The sequence below is a fragment of the Dasypus novemcinctus genome, chromosome 13 (genome assembly GCF_030445035.2).
Source record: "Dasypus novemcinctus isolate mDasNov1 chromosome 13, mDasNov1.1.hap2, whole genome shotgun sequence".
NCBI classification, from domain to species: domain Eukaryota; kingdom Metazoa; phylum Chordata; class Mammalia; order Cingulata; family Dasypodidae; genus Dasypus; species Dasypus novemcinctus.
The window spans coordinates 89,801,936-89,824,891 of record NC_080685.1 but is presented as its reverse complement, the minus strand read 5'-3'; the positions used below and the strand labels follow the sequence as shown (position 1 = coordinate 89,824,891).

Here is a 22,956-nt window from a genome sequence, read left to right as displayed (position 1 = left end):
CCCCTCCTCTTTCTGTGTCCAAATGTCCTCTGCTTGTAAGGACTCGGTCGTATTGGACTAAAGCCCACCTGATTCATTTTGACCTCACTTTAATAACATCTTCACAGATCCTATTCACAAATCGGTTCACATCCATAGCACCGGGGTTAGGACTTGAACGTGTCTCTGTGGGGAACATGATTCAATCTGTAATAGGCCCTAAGAGTCCAGTGTGAATGGGAAATAGGGAACAGGGAGTCCATGGCAGGCTGCATGTGCTGAAGAGCGGGTCGGAGGGCACTGGACCGCCCTGCTGAGACACTGGAGGGTGGCCAGGTTGGTGGAGAGCCCAGGCTGGGATCCCCTGTGCTCTGGCACCGTTAGGGTCGCTTCCCCTTCCCCCCCTTCCCGTGCTTATGGACTCTGGGACACTGAGACCATCTTGGAGGATGTCCCATTTCTCAGTTTCCTTGTAGGGCCCTCCATCCCAGGGGGGGGGATTTCTCCTTTTACTGGGGTAAAGTAGACTCTTTGGGCTCCCCCTGGGTTCACCGTCCTTGACTGACTTCGGAGCTGGATGTCCTTCTGGCCTGGTACCAGGAAGAGTGGAAGCTCCCAGCTCGGGAGCTGCGGGCTACTGGTGAGGCCGGGGTGCCCGGGTCAGCTGGGCTGAGAATAGGCAAGGCTGGGGTTGGAGGAGTCAGCGGCTTAAAGGGACAGGCTGCCTGGGGGGCAGCGTTGGAGGACTGGTTTTTTTTTGGGTGGAGTGGGGTAAGAGATTCCTGGGGCTTCGGGGCTGAGACGAGGGAAGGCCATGGGGAGGATGGCCTCCTCTAAGAGCCACCCAGCCTGCCTTTACTGGATAGGTCCTTCCAGGGGACCCCAGCTCTCACTGAGCTCAGGGGGTGCTAACTTCCTCAGACTTTCTTTTTAAATGTAAGTATATAAATATCCCCAGAGCTGGGGCACTAACACCTTGGTCTCCAACACCTCTGTGTAAATTAGTGTCTGATGTTTTGTGTTGCTTTGTTTTTATTTTTATTTTTTTTCTGGGCTGAAAGACTGGGAGCTGCTTTTGAGAGCTGGTTGCCTTTTCTTTCCCACCCTGGTCTGTGGGGACCCCAGGGCTTCTCTACCCCTCCCTGACTTCGGAAACGGGAACGACGGCTGACCCCGGGGCCTGCCAGAAGGCTGGTGGCCTTTGGGGAGAGGTGCTGTCAGGGCTCTTCCTGCCTGCTCCGCTGGGTTCGTGTCCCCCGGGTGCCGCCCTGAGCAGCCTTGGGAAGTCCTCGCTCCCTTTTCGGTCGGGGTTCGGCCTTCCAGGCTTTTCTCAGATGTATCTGCCAGCAGCGTTAAGAACGTGACCCGGGGAGCGTTAAGAACGTGACCCCAGGGAGGGAGTGGGGTGTATGAGAATCGCCTATATTTTCAATGTAACATTTATGTAATCTAAAGTTTCTTTAAAAATAAAGAAGGTGACCTCATGGGGTGCAGGCCCGCCTTTTCTCCCTGGGGAGCTGATGAGGATGTGTGTGGAGGTTTGCGTGGGGGAGGTGTGTGGGATTGCAGGGGTGAAGACCTGGGGGAGAGTGGGGTGTGGGGGTAGGGGAGGGGGAGGGATGTAGGGGTGTGTCGGGCGTGAGCAGGAGTGTGTGGGTGTGTGGGGGAGAGCGTGAGGTATGTGGGGTATGTGGGGGGTTCTGAGTGTGTGCATAGGAGGGGGCTGTGAAGAGTATAGGGTCTGTGGGAGGCGTGGGAGTGGGAAGTCGGGGGGGACAGGGTTTGAGGTTTGCCTGGGGGAGAGTGTGAGGGATGTCGGGGTGTCGGGAGTATAGGGTGTGTGTCTGTGCGTGGAGGAAGGTGTGAGTCTTATGGGGTGTGCATGGGGGTGTGAGGGTATGAGTCGGGGAAGATGTGGGGAAGCACGTGAGAGGGATACGGCGTGCCTGGGAGGGTGTAAGGAGGCGCATGTACAGTGTGGAGGTGGCTCCCGTAGCTTTGGATCCCTGAGAACGACTGTAGCCTATCAGGGACTTTCTTGATTTGCTGAGTTAGCTCTTTTTGAAGATACTTTTAGACCACATGTTCTGGTTTGCTGGTTTAAGAACTGTGGAGGCAGAAGGACAGTGGTACAGCTTGTGGACGCACGGCGTGGGGCTGGTTGGGTCCTCGGCCAGTTCCCATGCATGGCTCGCTCAGCCTTTTTCTACTTGACTTCCTTTCACTTTCCTCAGAGCTGAGCAGGTGGTGGTCAGCCCAGTGCCCACACAGCCTGTCCCTGCCCATCGGGCTCCCCACACTGCACTCAGGCTCAAAGGCGGTGGCCCCTACGCTTTCCACAGATGGCACCACTACATGGAGGCTGCTGACCTCTCTTTCTATATTCTGTGTGTAGGGGCTTTATTTTGGGTACCATTCCCCAAGGTCCTTCCCACCCCAGGGCATTGTAGCATGTGTGTTGAGCATGTTCTTGTGGGAGGACAGCGCAGAGCTGGAGCCATGGTTGTTTCTGATGGTCTCCATGCAGCCTCCCCTGTGGGAAGGCTCCAAATCTTCACCGGCTCTGCAGTGGCTCCAGCATGAGACCCAGGACCAGGTAACTTACCCAGAGTGGGTCTCATTCCACACACCTGTAATATCAAGAACCATGTCATAGGAAGGCTATCTCCACCTTTCAGATGTCTAAAAAGGGGGATGCCATTAAACAACCAAAGAATTGTTACAACTGAACAAGCTGGAGACTCTCGCTGACATGCATTGGCCCATGGCGAGGCTGTCCTTCTGGAGGTTGGTCTCACTGGCATTATTTGGCATCCTCTGATTAGTCTAATGCCTCTGCAGTTACCCTGAGATATGGCCCCATTCCGTTGCCATGGCGATGGGTCATAATTTGAAGCGTTTCTCCCTGCTGCCTTCTGGCTTCTTGCAGACCCTGAGGGGTTAGCCCAACCAAGCGTGTGAGGACTTGGGGGGTCAGGACTGGATCAGGGGAGATGGATCCAGGGCTATGTCCCATCTCTTCTCTCTGGTGAGTCCTCTGGGCAGAGCAGAGACTTGTTCTGTCCTCACTTTGGTGTCCTGGCTGGATGGGACTTAAATTATAAAAGGGCAAGTGGGAAGGGAACAGCTGTGACCTGCTTTCTCCACTCTGCTGAATGGGCTGGGCTCCTCTGGGGAGTTTTCCTAACCCACCTGAGAGTCCTGGAGAACCGGGATGCCTAAGGGCATGAGCTGGGAGAGCTGAACCTAGGCTAAAGGTCGCCATCTGGGCCTTGCAGGAGACCTCCCTTTGCAGGAAGCTGAGGAGGATGGTGGATATGGGAGGCAAGGACCAAAGAGGGCCGCTGTGTCCCCATCTCCAACTCTACCCATTTTCTGATGCTTTCCTTCCAAAGGGACTTCCTTTAGAGTTCATAGGATCTAAGGTATCTTCATAAAGACTCAGGTTTCCTAAATGCTGTTGTTTAGAAATTTTGTGGTTGTTTTCCTGACCTGAAATGGGCTGGTGTGAAAGTTGTGTGTGTAAAGAAATTTCCTCAGGAATCCCCTCAGCCAGAGGCCACGGTTGGTGAGGGAAGTCATTTGGGAGCGTCTCCTTTCCTTCCCACCATCCTGTTCACCTTTCTCTGGAGGGCCAAGGAGGCTGGAGGAGTAATCCCGACCTACCTGCTCCTTAGAGGAAAACTAGTGCTTAACTGAACTCTAAGGGCTGGTTCTTGGGGCTGCAATGGGTGAGGGACAAGAGGCAGGAGGAGGCAGGAGGTGTGGACCAGACACAGAGGACATGTAGCAGCTCTGGTTCCTGGGATAACTTCTGGGTTAGAAATCCAGACTGCCAAGACCTTTCTTCCATCTTTGTCAAAGGTTCCATGCAGGTGGCTGCCAGTCGCTGGTCCCTGGCCCTGCAATCTGGGAAGGGAAGTTTTTAGAGGAGCCATGAGCTGCCTCACCTCTTCCATCCCTGTCTTTCCGCAAACTCAGATCCCAAATTCTTCAGGGTGAGTGGTTGGAGCCGTGTTCTCCAAAGATTCTAAGTATGCGTGTGTACTGCACCGGCTGTGCAAATAGTTTCAGAGCCAAGATTGGAGACCCCAAGGCTCTGAGTCCAAGTCAGCAGTGACTGCAAACCCAGTTCTTGTCTCTCCTTGTCACACAGAATACCAGCACCTGTCCCTCTGTGCTCCTAGGAGCCAGAAAGCCCTGATCTAGCCTCCTGTTCACTTTGGCTTTAAATTAGTGGAGAGTCCAGAGTCCAGGGTATGTCCAGTGAATGAAGAGATGGAGAGTAAGTCCCAGTAGGAGAGGCTGAATCGTGTGGGGTTGCTTTAATTTGGTTAAGAGGATGCTAGAGAGGGGATTATGAGTGGGAAGAAAATACAGTTATTTCTGTCTCCACATATTTGGAACTAAAAGAGAGCCATGCCGAGGGAACATAGGTTAGATAAGAGAAAGACCTAGTTGGTATGTATGACTTATTGTAATGGGCTTGCTCTTCAAAGAGCTGTATAAAGCCTGTAGGTTTTTAATAAGGAAGCAGAGATCAGAGGCACATCTGTCAGAGGCTGGGAGCTGGCCGGGTTGACGGTCCTGGTAGGCTTCCAGCTGGAGGGGTTGGATTCCCATCCAGCCATGCTGCTCTTCCCTGTTCAGGCTGGGCCCGTGGGAGGGGAGAGGTGGAGTAGGGCAGCAGGTCCCCACCAGGGCTGAGGAGTGGAGATGTAGGGCATGGGTCCCCGGCTGTGCAGAGCCAGTGGGATTTGAAGTCTGGGTGAGTGTGTGTTGGGGAGTGGGTCGGGGCAGGAGTCCTCTCTGAAGGGGAGACTCTGCAAGCCAGAGGGGTTAAGGGGCCTTATAGCCTTTGACTCTCTGACCCTGTCTGTTGTAAGGGGGAGTTTTGAGAGTCCCTTCCCAGGGCAGTCCCAGAAGCTGAGTCCTGTTCCCTTAGTAAAACTGCTAAAAGGTGGATGCCCAAACCTGGGGGCCTGAGACACCCCATTTTTCTCCACCATGCTTAAGAGCTCTTCATTTTCCCTGCCCAGACAAGATAGGTCAAAACCTACAGTGCCTCCCCAACCCCAAGGTGATTACATTACTTCAATTCAGTATATGTCTACCCCCTGCCCTAGAACCTCAGCTCTGTGGACTTGTGCCACTGTCATCTGAATACTTCTAGGTCCCTAGCATAGTGCCTGACCTGTAGGCAGCACTCAGCACTCACTGGGGTCCAGTTCTGTGGCTGTGGGTCTGGGGGAAGATGACCCAGGCCCATTTAGGTTCTCCCAGCCCCAAGCAGAGCAACTCTGCTAGCACCGCGGGAAGCCTCTTCACCCGGCCCAGGAACTGACTGACGGGAGGGAGACTGTGCCTTCTCTACCCTTTGACTCTGAACCATTGTATGGCTCTGCCCTGGCCCTATTTCCTCCCCCTGCCAGCCCCCAGCCATCTGTTAGCAGCTGAGTGGACTGAGTTCGGAGCCTGGTGCTGCTTAGACCCGGCGCTGACCTGCTGGGCCATGAGCATGTCCTCTCCCTTTGCCAGCCAGCTGCCTGGTGCCTTTGGAGGTCACTCTCCCCATTCTCCCTTGTCTTCCTGAGAGCTCTGAAACTCTGGTCTAGGGGGTCAAACTTGGCTGCACACCAGAATCACCTGGGGAGCTTTTGGAACATACAGAGTCCTGAATCAGGAGTCTGTATGTTTGAAAAACTTCCCATGTGACGGTGGGGTACATCTGAAAGTGGGCTGCGTAGCAAATAATATTATTGTGTCAGCGTTACATTTAATGGGTGTGCTAGTGGCATTCAGGCACAGAATTTAGAGGCAAAGTGTTTGGGTCTTACTTTTCAAATGGTTAAGCAGAGAGAGGGGGAAGGGAAATGTGGGAACATGTTAACATTTCATCCATACAGGCGGTAAATGGAATCTGGCTGAAAATTACCTTTCAGACCATTCCATCTGATCTCTAAGAGATGGACATTAGAAGAGGGCACAGCCAGGGCCACCAAGGTGCACAACTCCAGGGGGCGCCATTCACGTTGTTTTCTTTTTTTTCTATCTGGTTGCGTCATCATCTTTTCGGGGGCCTGTGCCTCTCTGCGCAGGTTCAAGATGCCTTTTTTTTTTTTTTTACCAGGAGGTCCCGGGGATCAAATCCAGGTCCTCTGTATGATAAACGGGAGCTCAATTTCTTGAGCTATAGCTGCTTCCCGACATTGTTTTCTTTGTTGTGATCATGGGGTATCATTCACGTAGAGTACAATGTGCGAGGTGCTGCCTGGAATTCTGGGACATGATAGTACTGGCCCCAGCCATTTCTTCCTGAATGGGATGCATGGTAGCAAAGACCCAGGCCCTTTTCTACCACACCTTCTTTGATATTTGCATTTTTTTAAAACAGGTTTTATTTTTCAGAGCAATTTTGGGTTTACAGAAAAATTGTACAGAAGGTACGGAGAGTCCCCATAAACCTCTCTCCCCCTCCCACACACAATTTCTTCTATTATTAGTATCGTGCATCAGTGTGGTACAATATTTACAGCTGATGAACCAATATTGATACAGTATTTTTAACTAAAGTCCACAGTTTATATTTGGGTTCACTCTTTGTGTTGTAGAGTCCCTTGAGGACTAAGGGAATAGAGCAATTTCTAATTTTTCAACCCTACAGAGGTTGACAGAGAAGGAACCAGTTTGGAGGTGGGGTTGGGGACAGGAAACAGGCGACACTGATTCCCAAAATACTTTGTGTTTTCCCCCCACTGGAAAATGAAGTTTGGGGCTTGAGCTCTTGGAGGAAACCAGCTCGCTCTGTCTCAGGGTTGTTTCCCCTTCTGGATTCCCCGGTGTCTGGCTGCTGCACTCTGAACTTCACTGCACCTTGAGGGGGGCAGATGCTGTTTGTCTGTCTCCTCACTGAATCCCCATCTCCCAGCTTCCAAGGGAACTGAGCACTGAGGCGTTTGGAAGGAGCAGCTGCCAGTGTGGTCCCAGGCGGGAGAACTGTCAGTCTGCGAGCCTGGCCTGCCTGCGCGGCTGACAGACAGGCCATCGGCCCAGAGCCAGGGGCACGGTGGTGAAAGTGGGATGGCTCGTCTTTCCTCTGTCTGAATTCCAGTCTGGAAAGAGCCTCAGGAGTGGGGCCGGCTGGATCACCCTCAGCCGACTTCTGTTTTCCTCTGAGGGCTAAGGCTTTAACCCTGGGAGATGTATGACTTTGAATTCCTCTGAGAACTCTGACTGAAGATAGTAGATAGGTCAAACCAAAGAATCCCCAAGCTGGATTCTTTGTATGGTCTTCTTGTCCCTCCATCTACCTGCCTTTACATATGCCGAACTTAGCCCAGTTAGTTGAAAGCCAATCCTGTGTTTTTGTTTTTTTTTAAGATTTATTCTATTTATTTATTCTGTGCCCCCTCCCTCTCGTTGTTTGAGGTCACTGTGTGCTCTCTGTGTCTGCTCGTCTTCTCTTTAGGAGGCACGGGGAACCGAATTTGGGACCTCCCACCTCAGCTCCCTGGATGGTTGTGTCTGTCATTGTCTTTCCTCTTTGTGTCTCTTTTGTTGCATCATCTTATTTCACCCACCCATCATGCCAGCTCATCACGCCAGCCCACCTTTTCCATGAGGCACTGGGAACCGAACCCGGGCCCTCCCATGTGGTAGGTAGAAGCCCAGTCAGATGGGCCACATCTGCTTCTCCCAGTCCTGGTTTTAAAGGGCCCTCGAGAAGGACAGTGCCTGCTTTCTCTTTTTTTTTAAAGATTTATTTTGTTCATTTCTCTCCCTCAGTTCCCTGTTATCTGCTCTCTGTGTCCATTTGCTGTGTGTTCTTCTGTGTCTGCTCGTATTCTCATTAGGCAGCTCTGGGAACCGATCCTGGGACCTTCCGGAGTGGGAGAGAGGCGATTACTCTCTTGCGCCACCTCAACTCCCTGTTCTGTTATGTCTTCTTATTTTCTCTCCTCTGTGTCTTTTGCTGTGCCAGCTCTCCACATCAGCTGGCACTTCTGCGTGGGGCAGCTTTCCCATGCTGGGCAGCATTCTCACATAGGACAGCACTCCTGTGCAGGTCGGCATTCCCGCGTGGGCGGGCACTCCTCATGGGCCAGCTTGCCCTCACCAGGAGGCCCTGGGCATCAAATCCTGGACCTCCTGTAGGTAGACGGGAGCCCAGTTGGTTGAGCCACATCTGTTTCCCTGGTCTGTGTATTCTTACTGCCAGAAAGCTCTGCCCTTACATTATAGTTCAAGCACATTTTTCTCAGTGGAAATGAATTTGGAACTTCAAACTTACAGATATATATAAACATTTACTTTTTTTCTCTTTTTAAAATAAAATTTTATTGAAGTATATCATATTAATACATACATGCAATATACATAAAGAATAAGCATATAGTAAAAGTTGTAAACTTGCAAAACAAACATGTATATCATCATACAGCGTTCTTCTCATACATCACCCCACTGCAAACACCTTGCATTGTGAAACATTTGTTACGAACTGTGGAAGAGAATCATCAAAATATTACTAACTATAGCCCATATCTTATATTTGGTGTACTTTCTCCCCAGCCTACTCAATTATTAACACCCTATATTAGTATGATATACTTTTTATAGTTCATGAGAGAACATTTTCATATTTTGTTAACCACAGTTCTTCCTCCACCACTGGATTCCCTGTGTTATACAGTCCTTTACTTTATATAATCTGTTCAGAATGTAAACTCAGTGGCTCTCATTTTCATCACAGAGTTGTGCTGTCATTACTGCAGTCATTTTTAGAACATTTTCATTACTCCAAAAGGAAAATTCCATATCCTCTTAATACCCTTATTGTTGTCTCTTAGAATTGATATATCTTCTGTGCCATTGCTGCAAAAATATTACAATATTGCTATTAACTATCATCCATAAGTTACATTAGTTATAATTTTCCCACTATCACTGTATTCTTTTTTATTTTTATTTTTTAATTTTTAAAATTTTTTCCTTCTTAATTTTAAAAAAAATGTTACATTCAAAAAATATGAGGTCCCCATATACCCCCCACCCCCATCACCCCACTCCTCCCATATCATCTACATCTACAGAGACCCACAGGTTCTATGGTCTTGGCAGATGGCTCTGGAGTTCAGTGCCATGTCAGGTGGCCCTACTTTGGAGTTTGTGTTCCTCAGTGTGATGGAGTTGGACTCAGATGTGACCTTTCTACACATGCCTCTTCTGTTACTTTTACCGGACCTGTGGTTGGCGCTGGTGTTGGTGTATATTCAGGAGACCTGAATCCCTGTACTGTCCATGTGACAGCCAGGCCCTGAGCCTCAGCAATCTTGCAACTCTTACCCTCTGGTTTATTGGACTTACCCTGGCCAGCTAACAGGGAGATGAAGAAGGTCAACCACCACACCAAGGAGCGAAGAGTGCCTACAATTGCAAGCAGAATTGTATCCATCATCCATGTGGAATCTAAGCCCCCTCTTGAAATAGAGGGGGAGTGGATATAACCATCCCAGGGTCCACAGGCTGGAGGAATAGAGTATGGATTAGAGTGAACTTACTGATATTCTATTATGCAACTATTGTGATTAGTAATGGAAGCAATTGTAGCATTGATGTGGAGAAAGTGGCCACGGTAGCTGCCGAGGGTAGGGAGAGGGAAGAAGAGATATGATGTGGGGGCATTTTCAGGACTTGGAGTTGTCCTGGATGGTACTGCAGGCACAGATGCTGGAGATTGTATGTCCTGCCATGGCCCACTGGGTGGACTGGGGGAAGAGTGTAAACTACAATGTAAACCACTATCCATGTGGTGCAGCAGTGCTCCAAAATGTATTCACCAAATGCAATGAATGTTCCACGATGATGAAAGAGGTTGTTGAACATTTACTTTTGAATGAAATAACTTACGACTATGTTTGAGATATGGTACTAGTACAGTCTGCTATTGAGAGCATAAAGAAGGGACTCATAGTGAAATCTGGGGATTCAGAGAAGGCTTGCTGCAGATCTTGAGCAAAGTCTAGGAGGGTGAGGTAGAGTCATGCAGGCAAAGAGAAGTGGGAAGAACCTACCAAGGAGAAGGAAGAGCTTGAGCAAAATCAGAGGCATCAAATAGATGGTAATGAATGGTTGGAGATGAGAGGACGATGGAGGCAGATGATAAAAGCCTTGTAGAGGCATCAAATAGAGGGCCTTGGAAGGATTTTAAGTAGAGATGGTCAGATTTATACTTTTGAAAGAGCCCTCCAGCTGCTATGTTGAAAAGAGCTTTAAAAGGAGAAAGATTAGCAGGAGAAAGAACTGTTAGGAGACTGCGGTAATAGCCCAGGTAATATAAGATGAGAGCTTGAATTAGGGCTTGAATTAGTTAGCGTAAAAGAAAGGAATAGGTATGGAAAGTATTGAAAAGGAAGAGTTGGTGGGCTTTGGAGAGTGGATGTGGGGTAAAAGGAAGGTATAATCTAGGGTTTGGCGCATGGATGATGGGGTATGCCACTCCCTGACGTGGGGACCCAGGAAGGAGGAGCAGAGTTGTAGGGAAGAAAAAGGGAGATACATTCTGTTTTGGGTCTTTGGAGTTTGAGATACCAGTGGGCATTTAAACCTGAGGGAGAGATACACAGTTGGAACTCATCAGCACGTGAGTGGTCTAAACAGGTAACAGGAACGGATGAGATTGCTCAAGTAGAGGGTGAGGGTTGATAGTGCGCCAAGAATGGAATCCTGAGCTAGCACCGGTAGATCAGGGGTGAACAGAGGAAAAGGAGGACAAAGAAAGAGGTGGAGCACAGGAATAAAAAGGGTGTCATGGAAACCAGTGGGTAGAGGGTTTAAAGAAGAAGGGAATGGTCTTTAGAGCCAAATGCAGCGGAGATGTCTAGGAAGACAGAGGTGCCCACTGAATTGGGCAGCGTGGGTTTTGTTGCTGGAGCAGTTTTAGTAGAATCTTGGGAGCAGAAGCCACACTGGTGGAGAAGGGAAGGAAGAGCTGGCAGGATTTTAGCTGGAGGTCAGAAAGTCAAGGAAGGGTGTTTCAGGTGTAAGTTTCTTTCTTTTTAAAGTTGGAAGAGCTTGAACATGTTTGTGTACTGCTGAAAGAGACCTGGTAAAAGAGAAGAGGTTGGTGATACAAACCTGGTAAAAGAGAAGAGGTTGGTGATACAGACCTGGTAAAAGAGAAGAGGTTGGTGATACGGGAGAAAGAAGGGTAACTCACGGAGCATTGGGAGCATTGTCCTCGAGGCAAGAGCATAAAAGGATGTATTTCAGCAGGAGGAAGGGAACTGCTTTCCCCTGAGACCAAAAGGAAGAAAGTAAGGCTGAGTTCAAGATTGGATACATTAACGGGCGAGGAGAGAAAGAAAGTTAAGATTACTTCCAGTAGCCTCAGTTTTCCTCTAAATAGCTGGGCTTAGCTAAGACAAATCTTAATACTCTGTCCCAATGCAGTGCTGAGAATACACAGTCTTTCTCTGGATTAACAAGCTTAAACTCGGCCCACCGCTGAGCATTTATCTTGTGTCTTCTATCTGTAAAGCACTAGGGTGTCCTTCCTCCAGGACCAGCTTCCCAGATCAGAGCAGCCAAGTTCTTTTTTTTTTTTTTAGATTTATTTTTTATTTATTTCTCTCCCCTCCCTACCCCAGTTGTCTGCTCTCAGTGTCCATTTGCTGCGCATTCTTCTTTTTGTCCACTTCTGTTGTTGTCAGCAGCACAGGAATCTGTGTTTCCCTTTGCCATGCCATCCTGCTGTGTCAGCTCTCTGTGTGTGCAGTGCCATTCCTGGGCAGGCTGCGCTTTTTTCACGCAGGGCAGCTCTCCTTACGGGGCGCACTCCTTGCGCGTGGGGCTCCCCTACACGGGGGCACTCCTGCATGGCAGGGCACTCCTTGCACACATCAGCACTGCACATGGGCCAGCTCCACACGGGTCAAGGAGGCCTGGGGTTTGAACCGTGGACCTCCCATGTGGTAGGCGGACGCCCTAACCACTGGGCCAAGCCTGCTTCCCAGCCAAGTTCTAAGTACCTCCATCTGCTTACTCATCTCCTTTAGATTCCAAAAAGCAAGGGCTCCCTCTTAGCCTCTGTGGATAAGAAGCAATCTGTGAAGAGCCTTCAAGGAGGGAAGAAAAAACTCAGGAGGCAAAGAAGTCAGCAGAGAGCCCCTTGGGGCTGAGCCTGGGCTATTCCGTCTTTGGGGAACTACCTCTTTTTTATTTTATTTTATTTTTTTATTTTTATTGATTTTGTAAAAATATTACATTAAAAAAACATGAGGTCCCATTCAACCCTACCACCCCCACCCCCCACTCCCCCCCCCCCCCCAGCAACCCTCACTCCCATCATCATGACACATCCATTGCACCTGGTAAGTACATCTCTGGGGAACTACCTCTTAAGTGCACTAGTTGCTGGTTTCGCTGAGCCAGCCATGGCCCCTCAGGCCAGGCTTCCGCGCCAGTGCCTGCCCAATGCAACTGGGTCCTGGGGGGGCACTTCCAGTAAAGGATAGCCTTTTCTTGCCTCATTTTGATCTAATGTAACTCGTCATCCAAGAATGTTTCCAAAACTTTTTTCCCTATTGATACTTGCAGCTTTCTAATCATGGGGAATAACATGTTTCATCTGTTTGTTGCATGTTGGCTAGTGCAGTACAATAGAAGGAACCATTTTTGATAATTTTATGAAATCCTAATAGACTGTCACTGGTACTAAGAGTCAGAATAATTACTTCACATTCATCTCCCCCAGCCTAATCTCAAACACATAAACACACATAGGTCCATGGTTCTCAGCTTCAGCTGCAGGCAAGAATTTCCTGGGGAGTTTGAAAAAATACCAATGCCTACTGCAGACCAATTAAATCAGAATCTCTATGTGACCTGCACATCAGTACTTTTTTAAAGTTCCACTTGTGTTTCTAATGAGCAGAGTTGAGAACCATCGGGCTAACCTTGTCATTGCAACCATTTGTTCAGTGCCTTTCAACTTTTTTCCTGTCCTGACCACCAAAGAAAAAGATTCCAGCATTGGAATAAATGAAGAGGGCTGATTGTGGCAGGAAGCAGCTGGCCTGGGGCTCCAGCCTCTCCAGGTTCTGCCTGGCTTCCTGGGGGCTGAAGTCGTCAATATTTTGACACACCTGTAAGCCATCAGGCACCCAAGTCTCACCAGTTGGGAAGCTTTGGTTTATTGCACATATCGGTTATTTTGGGAGGATCCTAGTATATAATCTGAGTAATTATGAGGTCTCTTTAGTAGGACTCTTTTGTACTTTTACAGCCTTATTGAGGTCTAATTGATGCACAATAAACTGGACATATTTAAAGCGTGCAATTTGATAAAGTTTTGACATATGCATACATGCATACCTCAGATATCACAGGTTTGGTTCTAGACAACTGCAGTAAAGTGTTGATCACAGTAAAGTAAGTCACACAAATTTGGTTTTCAGTGCATATAAAAGTTATATTTATAGTCTACTCAATTCATTAAGTGAGCAAATAGCATTGTGTCTAAAAAATTAAACAGGGAAGCGGACTTGGCCCAATGGATAGGGCGTCCGCCTACCACATAGGAGATCCATGGTTCAAACCCCAGGCCTCCTTGACCCATGTGGAGCTGGCCCATGTGCAGTGCTGATGCGTGCAAGGAGTGCCCTGCCACGCAGGGGTGTCCCCCACATAGGGGTACCCCACGCGCGAAGAGTGTGCCCCAAAAGGAGAGCCGCCCAGCGCGAAAGAAAGTGCAGCCTGCCCAAGAATGGCGCTGCACACATGGAGAGCTGACACAAGATGATGCAATGAAAAGAAACACAGATTCCCAGTGCTGCTGGTAAGGATAGAAGCGGTCACAGAAGAACACACAGTGAATGGACACAGAGAGCAGACAACTGGGGGGTGGAGAGGGGAGAGAACTAAATCTATAAAAAAAATAAAAAATTAAACAGTGCACATACCTTAAAATGAGACACAGAGACACGAAGTGAGCACATGCTGTTGGAAAAAACCTTGCTCAGTGCAGGGTTGCCACAAACCTTCAATTGTAGAAAATGCAATATCTGCTAAGTGCAATAAAGCAAAGTGCAATAAAATGAGGAATGCCTATATACCCAAGAAACTGTTACCACAATCAAGATAATGAACTGTTCATCACCCCCCAAAATTCTCTAATGCCCCTTTAGAATCCACCCCTCTCCCTTCCCCTGCCTCGGACAACCATCCTCTGATATGCTTTCTGTCACCATAGATTCAGTTTGCATTTTCCAGAATTTTGTCTAAATTGCCTCATACAGTATTGTCTCTTGTCTGGTTTCTTTTTACTCTGCATAATTATTTTGTGTTTTATCTATGTTACTATATGTATCAGTAGTTTGCTCCTTTTTGTTACTGAGTGGTATTTAATTGTATGGATATATCACAACTTATCTCTTTTTTTAAAGATTTATTTTTTATTTATTTCTCTCCCCTTCCCCGCCCCCCTCCCCCCAGTTGTCTGCTCTCTGTGTCCATTCCCTGTGTGTTCTTCTGTGTCCGCTTGTATTCTTGTCGGCGGCACCCGGAATCTGGGTTTCTTTTTGTTGCGTCATCTTGCTGCATCAGCTCTCCATGTGTGCAGTACCATTCTTGGGCAGGCTGCACTTTTTTCGCGCTGGGCAACTCTCCTTACAGGGAGCGCTCCTTGTGCGTGGGGCTCCCCTACTTGGGGATACCCCTGCATGGCACGGCACTCCTTGTGCACATCAGCACTGCGTGTGGGCCAGCTCATCACACAGGTCAGGAGGCCCTGGATTTGAATGTTGGACCTCCCATGTGGTAGGCAGATGCTCTATGAGTTGAGCCAAATCCATTTCCCTTATTTATCTCTTGATAGACATTTGAGTTGTTTCCAATTTGGGGATATAACAAATAAAGCTGCTATGAATATTTGTACCCACGTTTTGTGAAGACATGCTTTCATTTTTCTTGGGTAAGTAACTAGGAGTGGGATAGTTGGGTCATGGTAGATATATGTTTAACTTTAACAAATTGCCTAACTGTAACTGTTTTCCAAAGCGGTTGTACCGTTTTACTTTGCCCATCAGCAGTGTATGATTGTACCAGGTGTTCCATGTCCTCACAACACATGGTATGTCTTCTTAATTTTAGCCATTATGGTTGGTGTGTAGTAGTATTTATTGTGGTTTTAATTTGGATATTCCTAGTGTATAATGATATTAAGCATCTTTTCATCTGCTTATTTTACATCTCTTTCTCTCTATATATATTTACAGTTGTATGTTATTTTTTTATAATTTTTATTCTAGTAATATATACAACCTAAAATTTCCCTTTTTAACCACATTCAAATATATTATTTGGTGCTGTTAATTACATTCAAAATGTTGAACCATCATCATCAACACCATCCATTACCAGCTTTCCCATCACTCCAAATAAAAGCTCTGTACAATTTAAGCATTAACTCCCCATTCTCTACCCCACCCTGGCCCCTGGTAACCCATGCTCTAGTTTCCTGCTCTAAATTTCCTTATTCTATTTGTTTCATATCAGTGAGACCATACAGTAGTTGACCTTTTGTGTCTGGCTTATTTCACTCAAAAAGATGTCTTCAAGGATCATTCATGTTGTCACATTTATCAGAACTTTGTTCCATTTTATGACTAAATATTCCACTGTATATATATATACACCACATTCTGTTTAGCCACTCATCAGTTGATGGACACTTGGGTTGCTTCCATCTTTTGGCAGTTATGAGTAATGCCGCTCTGAACATCGCGTGCAAATATCTGTCTGAGTCCCTGGTTTCAATTCTTTTGGGTATGTACCTAGAAGTGGGATTACTAGGTCATATGGTAGTTCTACAGTTAACTCTCTGAGGAACTGCCAAACTGTATTCCACAGTGGCTGCACCATTTTGCATTCTTAACCAATAATGAATCAATGTTCCTATTTCTCCATATCCTTCCCGATACTTGTAATTTTAAGTAGCCATTCTAGTGGGTGTGAATGGTATTTCTCATGGTTTTGATTCACATTTCTCTAATGGATAATGATGTTGAGCATCACTTCATGTACTTTTTGTCAGCTTATATATAATCTTTGAAGAAATATCTGTCCAAGTCTTTTGTCCTTTTTTTCAATTGTGTTCTTTTTATTGTTGAATTGTAGGAGTCCTTTTTTAAATTCTGGATATTAAACCCTTTTTATATTCTGGATGTTAAACCATTATCAGTTTTGTGGTTTCCAAATATTTTCTCCATTCTGTAGGTTGTCTTTTTACTTTCACAGTGAGGTCCTTTGATGCACAAAAGTTTTAATTTTGATGAGGTCCCATTTATTTATATTTTTCTCTTGTTGCTGGTGCTTTAGGTATAAAGTCTAAAAACAAATGCCTAACACAAGGTCCTGAAGATGCTTACCTATGTTTTCTTCTAGAAGTTTTATAGTTCTGGTTCTTATTTTTAGGTCTTTGATCCATTTTGAGTTGATTTTTGTATGTGGTGTGATTTAGAGGTACTTCTTCAGTCTTTTGCAAATGGAGAGCCTGTTTTCCCAGTACCATTTGTTGAAGAGACTATTCTTTCCCCATTCAGTAGACTTGGCATGCTTGTCAAAAATCAAGTGATGGGAAGCGGATGTGGTTCAGGTGACAGGACCTCTGCCTACCATGTGGGAGGACCCAAGTTTGATCCCTGGGGCCTCCTGGTGAAAAAGAAGAAGAGAAAGCATGCCTCCATGGTGAGCCAGTGCCCGTGCGTTGAGCCAAGTGCCCATGCAGTGAACCAAGTGCCACATAGTGAGCCGAGTGCCTGTGCAGTGAGCAGAGTGCCTGTGTGGCCTGTGTGGATGCCTGCGCGGTGAGCCTAGTGCCCATGCGAGTACCCGTGTGGAAAGCTGTGTGCCCATGTGGTGAGCTGAGTGCCCACGTGAGTGCCCACATGGTGAGCCAGTGCCCATGTAGCAAGCCAAGTGCCCACACTGTGAGCCAGTGCCCGTGCAAGTGAGTCACGCAGCAAGAGGATGACACAACAAAAGAGAGATGAAGGGTGAAGTGCAGCAGACACCAGGAATCAAAGTGGTGCAATTGACAGGGAACCTCTCTCCACATCAGATGTCCCCAGGATCAAATCCCAGTGAATCCTAGAGGAGAAAGTCGAGAAGAGAAGACAAAAAGAGAAATAGATACAGAAGATCAGATAGCAAATGGACACAGACAGCAAAAACAGCAGAGCAGGGGAGGGAAAGAAAAAAAAACCCAATTGATTATAACACAAGTCAAATCTTTCTCTGCCTGAAGAAGCCCACACCTACACCTGGAGATGCATAATCTGTTATTTTCTTCCATTTCTGTTCTTTTCTCCCATTTTCTCAATAAACTACTAGCCTAACTTAAAAAAAAAAATCAGTTGGTTATAGATGGGAGGGTCTATTTCTGAACTCTCAATTCAGTTCCTTTGGTCTGTATATTTGTCCTTGTGCCAGTACCATGCTGTTTTAACCACTGTAGCTTTGTAGTAAGTTTTTTAAAAAAAGATTTTTTAATTAATTATTTATTTATTTATTTCCTCCCCTTCCTCTCCTCCCACCCTGCTGTTTTTGCTGTCTGTGTTGTCTTCTCATTTTCTCTCCTCTAGTATTATAATATAATATAATATATGCATATTAGATAATATAATGCGTGGTTGGGTTTGGTTTGCTAGTATTTTGTTGAGGATATCTGCATCTATATTCGTAAAAGATAATGGTGTGTATTTTTATTTACTTGTGGTGTCTTTACCTGGCTTTGGTATTAGGGCCATCTGTATATCTTATAAGGTTTATTATAATAGGGTTCTACATACTTCTTATTTGCCTAAAACAACCCATGTGATGCTTTCAGGAGTGTCTCCTTAAATGATCATTAATCTAGCCTCCCCTAACAATCTAAACCTTTCATGATTTTTCAGACTTTGCTCACATCTCCTCTAAGCTTTCTCTTTAAACTAAAGAGCCCTTGTTTTCATCTTCTTCTCTTGGCTGATGGAAGGTGCCGATCTTTCTCCTCAGGGCACACACGAGAGAGGTGAGGATGGGATGAGGGACCGGAGATGGAGCAATGTCTAGACGAATGGGTGAGTGGGTGGATGTAATAGAGAAATGAAATTGCCTCTTTCTCCATTTTTCTGTTTCTTTCGTTCTCTTGCAGGCTCTGAAGAAACAGGAAATGGCCCAGATTATATCACCTAGGTCAGATTATTAATAAAGGTCTTTGTGACTAAATGACTGATACCTCACATCTCGCCTGCAGGTGCTCAGACACCATGCCACAACCCTCCAGACCTGACGTTGGCAGGAAGTAGAAGACTTCCTCGTCTCCTCCGTCCCGTGTCCTCACCATGTCGTCGACTCAGGGCAATGGGGAACACTGGAAGTCCCTGGAGTCGGTGGGCATTAGCCCCAAAGAGCTGGCGATGGCCGAGGCCCTGCAGATGGAGTATGACGCTCTGTCCCGGCTCCGGCACGACAAGGAGGAGAACAGAGCCAAGCAGAATGCAGACCCCTCTCTCATCAGCTGGGATGAGCCTGTTCTGGACTTCTTCAGCAAGCCAGCGGGCAGGCGGAACGACCTCAAACTCTTACGTGGTCTCTCTGGCTCCGATCCTACCCTCAATTACAACTCGCTCTCCCCACAGGAAGGGCCGCCCAACCACTCTACCTCCCAGGGCTCCCAGCCTGGCCCAGATCCCTGGCCCAAAGGCTCCCTTTCTAGAGACTGTCTCTACATTTTTGATGGTTCAGAGGGGGGGCGCTCTCGGTCCCCAGGACCAGGGGACGTGGATGGCTCATCCAAGAAGCTGTCCCCGCCTCCTCTGCCTCCCCGAGTCTCTATCTGGGAAACCCCTCCCCTGCCTCCCAGAAAGGGATCTCCCTCTTCCTCCAAGATCTCCCAACCCAATGACATCACTTTTTCTTTGGTCGAACAACCGCCCGGCAAATTGCTAGAGCAGCGGATCCTGGAAGAGGAAGAGGAGCCGGGAGGTGGGGGTCCGGGGCGCCTCCTGGGGTCCGTGGACTTTGACGGCATCAACGATGCCATCACGCGCCTCAACTTGAAGTCAACCTACGATACAGAGATGTTGCAGGACGCCTCCAGGGGCTGGAAGGAGGGCCGGGGGACCCTGGACTTGGAGAGAGACACCCCTGGAAAACCCGTGGCCAGGAGCAAGACCATGCCTCCTCAGGTGCCCCCCCGCACCTACACCTCCCACTATGCCAACCGGAAGACCGCGGCTCCGGGCAAGAACCGCCGGATTTCTGCCACTCCGGTGAGGACCTCGTTGCTTCTTGCATCTCTTTTCCCCGCGTCATTCTGAGACAAGGCGTAGTCCCTCCTCTGCCGTTCCACATCCAAATCTACCAAGTACTCACACCTTTAGTCCTCTCTTTCCTCCGCTTCTGCCACTGAGACCAGGGCCCTGGGTGGGGGGAGGGTTCCAAGGCCTTGTTGGGGCAGGGAAAGGGACGTCAGTAGAGTCTTGGCTCTTTTCCGGCCTGGGTTTTGTAGAACTTGGTCAGCATGGTCTTTCCAGGGCAGGCGTTTGGGGATCCTAGTTCTTTTGCAGCATGCACCTGCTTCCTGATGTGGGGCTGAATGAGAAGTTAGAGAATATTATTGACCCTGTGGCTGAATGGCCTTATTGCTGAATGAGTTAGTTGCTTCTTCCTGGGTTCTTGCTCTGCCAAAAATGCTGCATTGCCCTGGGGATCAGTCTTAATGCTAATCACTTGATTAGGGCTCACTGGATGTCCAGATCCCCACAACATCCCTGCCTGATGGTTTTTTTTTTTTCTTTTTATTTTTTTTCACTGATTAAGCCACACTGCAAGAAATGCAGAGCCAGCATTGAACCCTGCCCTGTCTTGTCCTAAAGCCTATTCTCTTTTCATAATGGAAATGTTTGGGGAAAACTATGCAGTATAACAACAATAACATTACATTTACCAGTACATAGTATAAACCAGCCATACTATCTAAAGAGAAGCTATGGGTGGGTTCCAGGGCAGCTTTGATCATTTTTCTGTTTTAAAAAAAAGTGTCAGCAGCATCTTCACAGGTGGGGAATTAAAAACTGCTGTGTGTTTCACCCTTGGCCCCTGGAAACCCCGACCCAAGAAAGAATCAAGAGGCGCCTCCATGGCTAATGCCTTCTGTAATAATGTAATGTGCCACCTCGTTCCATCCCTGCTTCCTCCTTATCCAAGGTCTATCCATGGGCTAACCCACCTGGTAGCCAGCATTTGGGATCTTCCCAGATCTCTGGAAAGAGCCACAGTCTTGTCTTCTGCTGCATCTGCTAAGAGATTGCCCCCTAAAGCAGAAACAGCTCTGTGGATAAGCTACAACCCTAGAGCTGAGAGCTTTTTAAAGGCTCTGCCGAGAGGTGTGGCTGCTCCTGCTATTTTTAGGGATTGGGAGATTCCCGTCCCCAGCTCGGAGTTGCTCACCCAGAGCTGGGCCTGCTCCCTGGCTCAGGCCGCCCTGGTAGGTGGTCACCCCCGTCGCTCCCTCTTTCTCCTGCCTCTCCCCACCCCTGCCCCCTTTCCCCATCCCCCGCGTGCCATCAGCTTCTCCTTGAAGAAGCTAGGGCAGAGCGACAAGGTATCGCTAATTCCTAGGGGGGACATGCAGGCTGGGTCCTCTTCATCTCAGCTTGGTGCCGGCTCTCAGCCCGCTAGGAGGGGGGACCCCTTGGACCCTCGGCCCACCCCACCACCCCGCCTTCGCCGGGCTTCCAGCCGGAGGGACCCTCCTTATCCTGGGCCTGCAGAGCCAGCTCTGGAAATGGCTGGCTCCAAATGCCAGCCTGGTACCCCCGCTGCCAGCCTCTGCCCGGCAGACGCCCCCAGCCAGCACCGGGCGATGCCACCGGGGCCTGCCAGCCGGGCACACGTAAGTGGCTTTTGTTTTATTACAGTACCAGTGAGTGATACTGAAAGGGCATGAAAATGGCCTTTAGTTGCCCCTCTGTTCTTTCTCTCTTGCCCTCCCCTCCTCCCTCTCCCTCACTTTCTCTCTTTTGTGGGTTAATTGCTGACAGTGGTACTATTGTTTTGATTGGGATGCAGGCATGAACTTGGCAGAGCCAGGGCGTCACGTGCCAGCTGCCCCTGCTGCCCCCCTACCCTCTCTGCACCCCCCACGCACACGCAGGGGTGCGAGGTTAATGAGGGAGGGCCACCCAGAGGAAACAATCTGGATGTTCAAATGAGGAGCTCAGCTGCTGCCGTCTCCCCCAAGGGGCAGGGAGGACATGAGAATAGCTAGTGGGGGAGATGAGAAGTGAGGCGTCAGGGTGTGGGCAAATTGAGAGGCAGGCTCCTCCGGAAGCAGCTGTTAGAAGCACCGGATGCAGGCTGGGAACTCCACCTGACCTGAAGCTTCCCGCCCCCGGCGTGGCCTCGGGCAGGCAGAAGAGAAACTGGTGCAAGGCCTGACTCCTCCAGGTTCCTCCGCCTCCTGGTTCTGACCAGCTGGAATCTTGGGGAGCCTGCCTTGGAGAAGTCCAAGAATGTGTGTGTTGTGGTGGGGATTCGTTCAGACAGGACCCCCAAACTCTCCTATCCAGAGCTGTCTTTGGTCACTCATGAGAGGTTCTAAGAGGCCCTCAGGTGAGGCCTGCTGCCCAGCCCCAGGGAGGAGGAAGTGGAGGGGAAGGGCTGGTGCATGACGATGGGGAGAGCTGGTGCATGACAGGTTCCTGCAGAAAGGCCTGCCGGAGGCCACACCGGGGGCGGGAAGCTTCAGCTCAGGTGGAGTTCCCAGCCTGCATCCGGTTTCTTTTGCTGCTTTCTCACGTAGCATTTACCAAGAATATTGCCTGTCGTCTCTTCCACCCGAGGGCTCTGGGTCTCTCTGCTTCGGGTCTCTGGAGCTTGTGGATGTTTAGGCTTTTGCTGAGGGCCAGGCCTCCCTGGGGACCATTTGTGCAACCAACCCCCTTGCCATGGCCTCGGTGGCCGGGTGGGGAGAAACAGCTGCCTGCCACACCCCTGGGAGCATCTCCCAGAAAGCCTTCCCAGCGGCCAGTGCAGCCGTGCACTGCCAAAATGCTGGGCTGAGCTTATCAGACTCTTCTGCCTCTAGAAGCGGGTTTGGCCACACGTTTTCCATCCCACCCAGGCTTTTCGCCTCAGCCAAAGCCTCAGCCCCACCTCTTTTTCAACTTGGTCTCCTAGGAACACATGTAAATATTCCTGGGTTTCCCATATTTTCTTACGCCCCTTTCCCTGAATGTTGGATGGCCAGAAAGTCTTCACACATAGAGTTTAAAAGAGTTCCGTGCTAACTCCTGGGGAGGGGGTGCCAGGAGGGAAAGCACACTGAGTCAGCTGCTCTTCTCTTAAAGGTGGGCTCCGGGCCCCACACTGTCGCCAATGGCCATGAGCTGTTTGAGGTCTCAGAGGAGAGAGATGAGGAAGTTGCTGCATTTTGCCACATGCTGGATATGTAAGAGTTAAAGAATGGGCAGTGGTTGTGGAGGGGGCTGGGGGGTGGGGAGGAAGGTCACTGCTTCAGAACTTCTTGAGGACTAAAGAAAAGCCATACCTGAGAAGCCTCCATTCACAGCTGTGGGAGGTTTCCTACAACAGGTGTTCTCAGACTTTTTAAAATCCTGAAAGTTTCACATTTTTAACAAAACGAAACCCCAATCTAACAGTCAAGGTTAGATCTAAGGAATCCCAAGTTCTTTTTTATGCCAGATGAGATTCACAGTGTCTTGATTGTTTCCAAGCTGTGCACTGCTGCTTTCATCAGCCATACAGTAAAGATGGAGAAACCTTTATCGTGGCCAATAGTCCAGATGTATTGTTGTACTGTGACCAAGAGTTCCCAGCTTTGAAATACTGGGCTCAGTCAGGAGTGGCAACTCCTTGTGCTTTGAAGTATAAAGATATCTGCCAACTTGTACAATACAAACTATAAATCAG

General features: G+C 48.5%; 1 protein-coding gene across 5 annotated transcripts in view; it reads left to right on the top strand.

Annotated features, from left to right (window-relative positions):
* PIK3C2B (phosphatidylinositol-4-phosphate 3-kinase catalytic subunit type 2 beta) overlaps positions 1–22,956 on the top strand; it is an 81,561-nt gene that overhangs the window by 10,506 nt on the left and 48,099 nt on the right. For 2 of the 5 annotated variants that reach the window (XM_012525377.4, XM_012525374.4), the window contains exons 2-4: positions 18,275–19,292; positions 20,696–20,917; positions 22,374–22,474. In XM_012525377.4, coding sequence (XP_012380831.2) covers positions 18,363–19,292; positions 20,696–20,917; positions 22,374–22,474 — 1,253 coding nt within the window. In that variant the 5' untranslated portion in view covers positions 18,275–18,362. Of the gene's footprint in view, positions 1–18,172; positions 19,293–20,695; positions 20,918–22,373; positions 22,475–22,956 lie in introns of all 5 variants that reach the window. The other 3 variants (XM_058275034.2, XM_058275033.2, XM_004459079.5) reach the window with 2 other exon arrangements.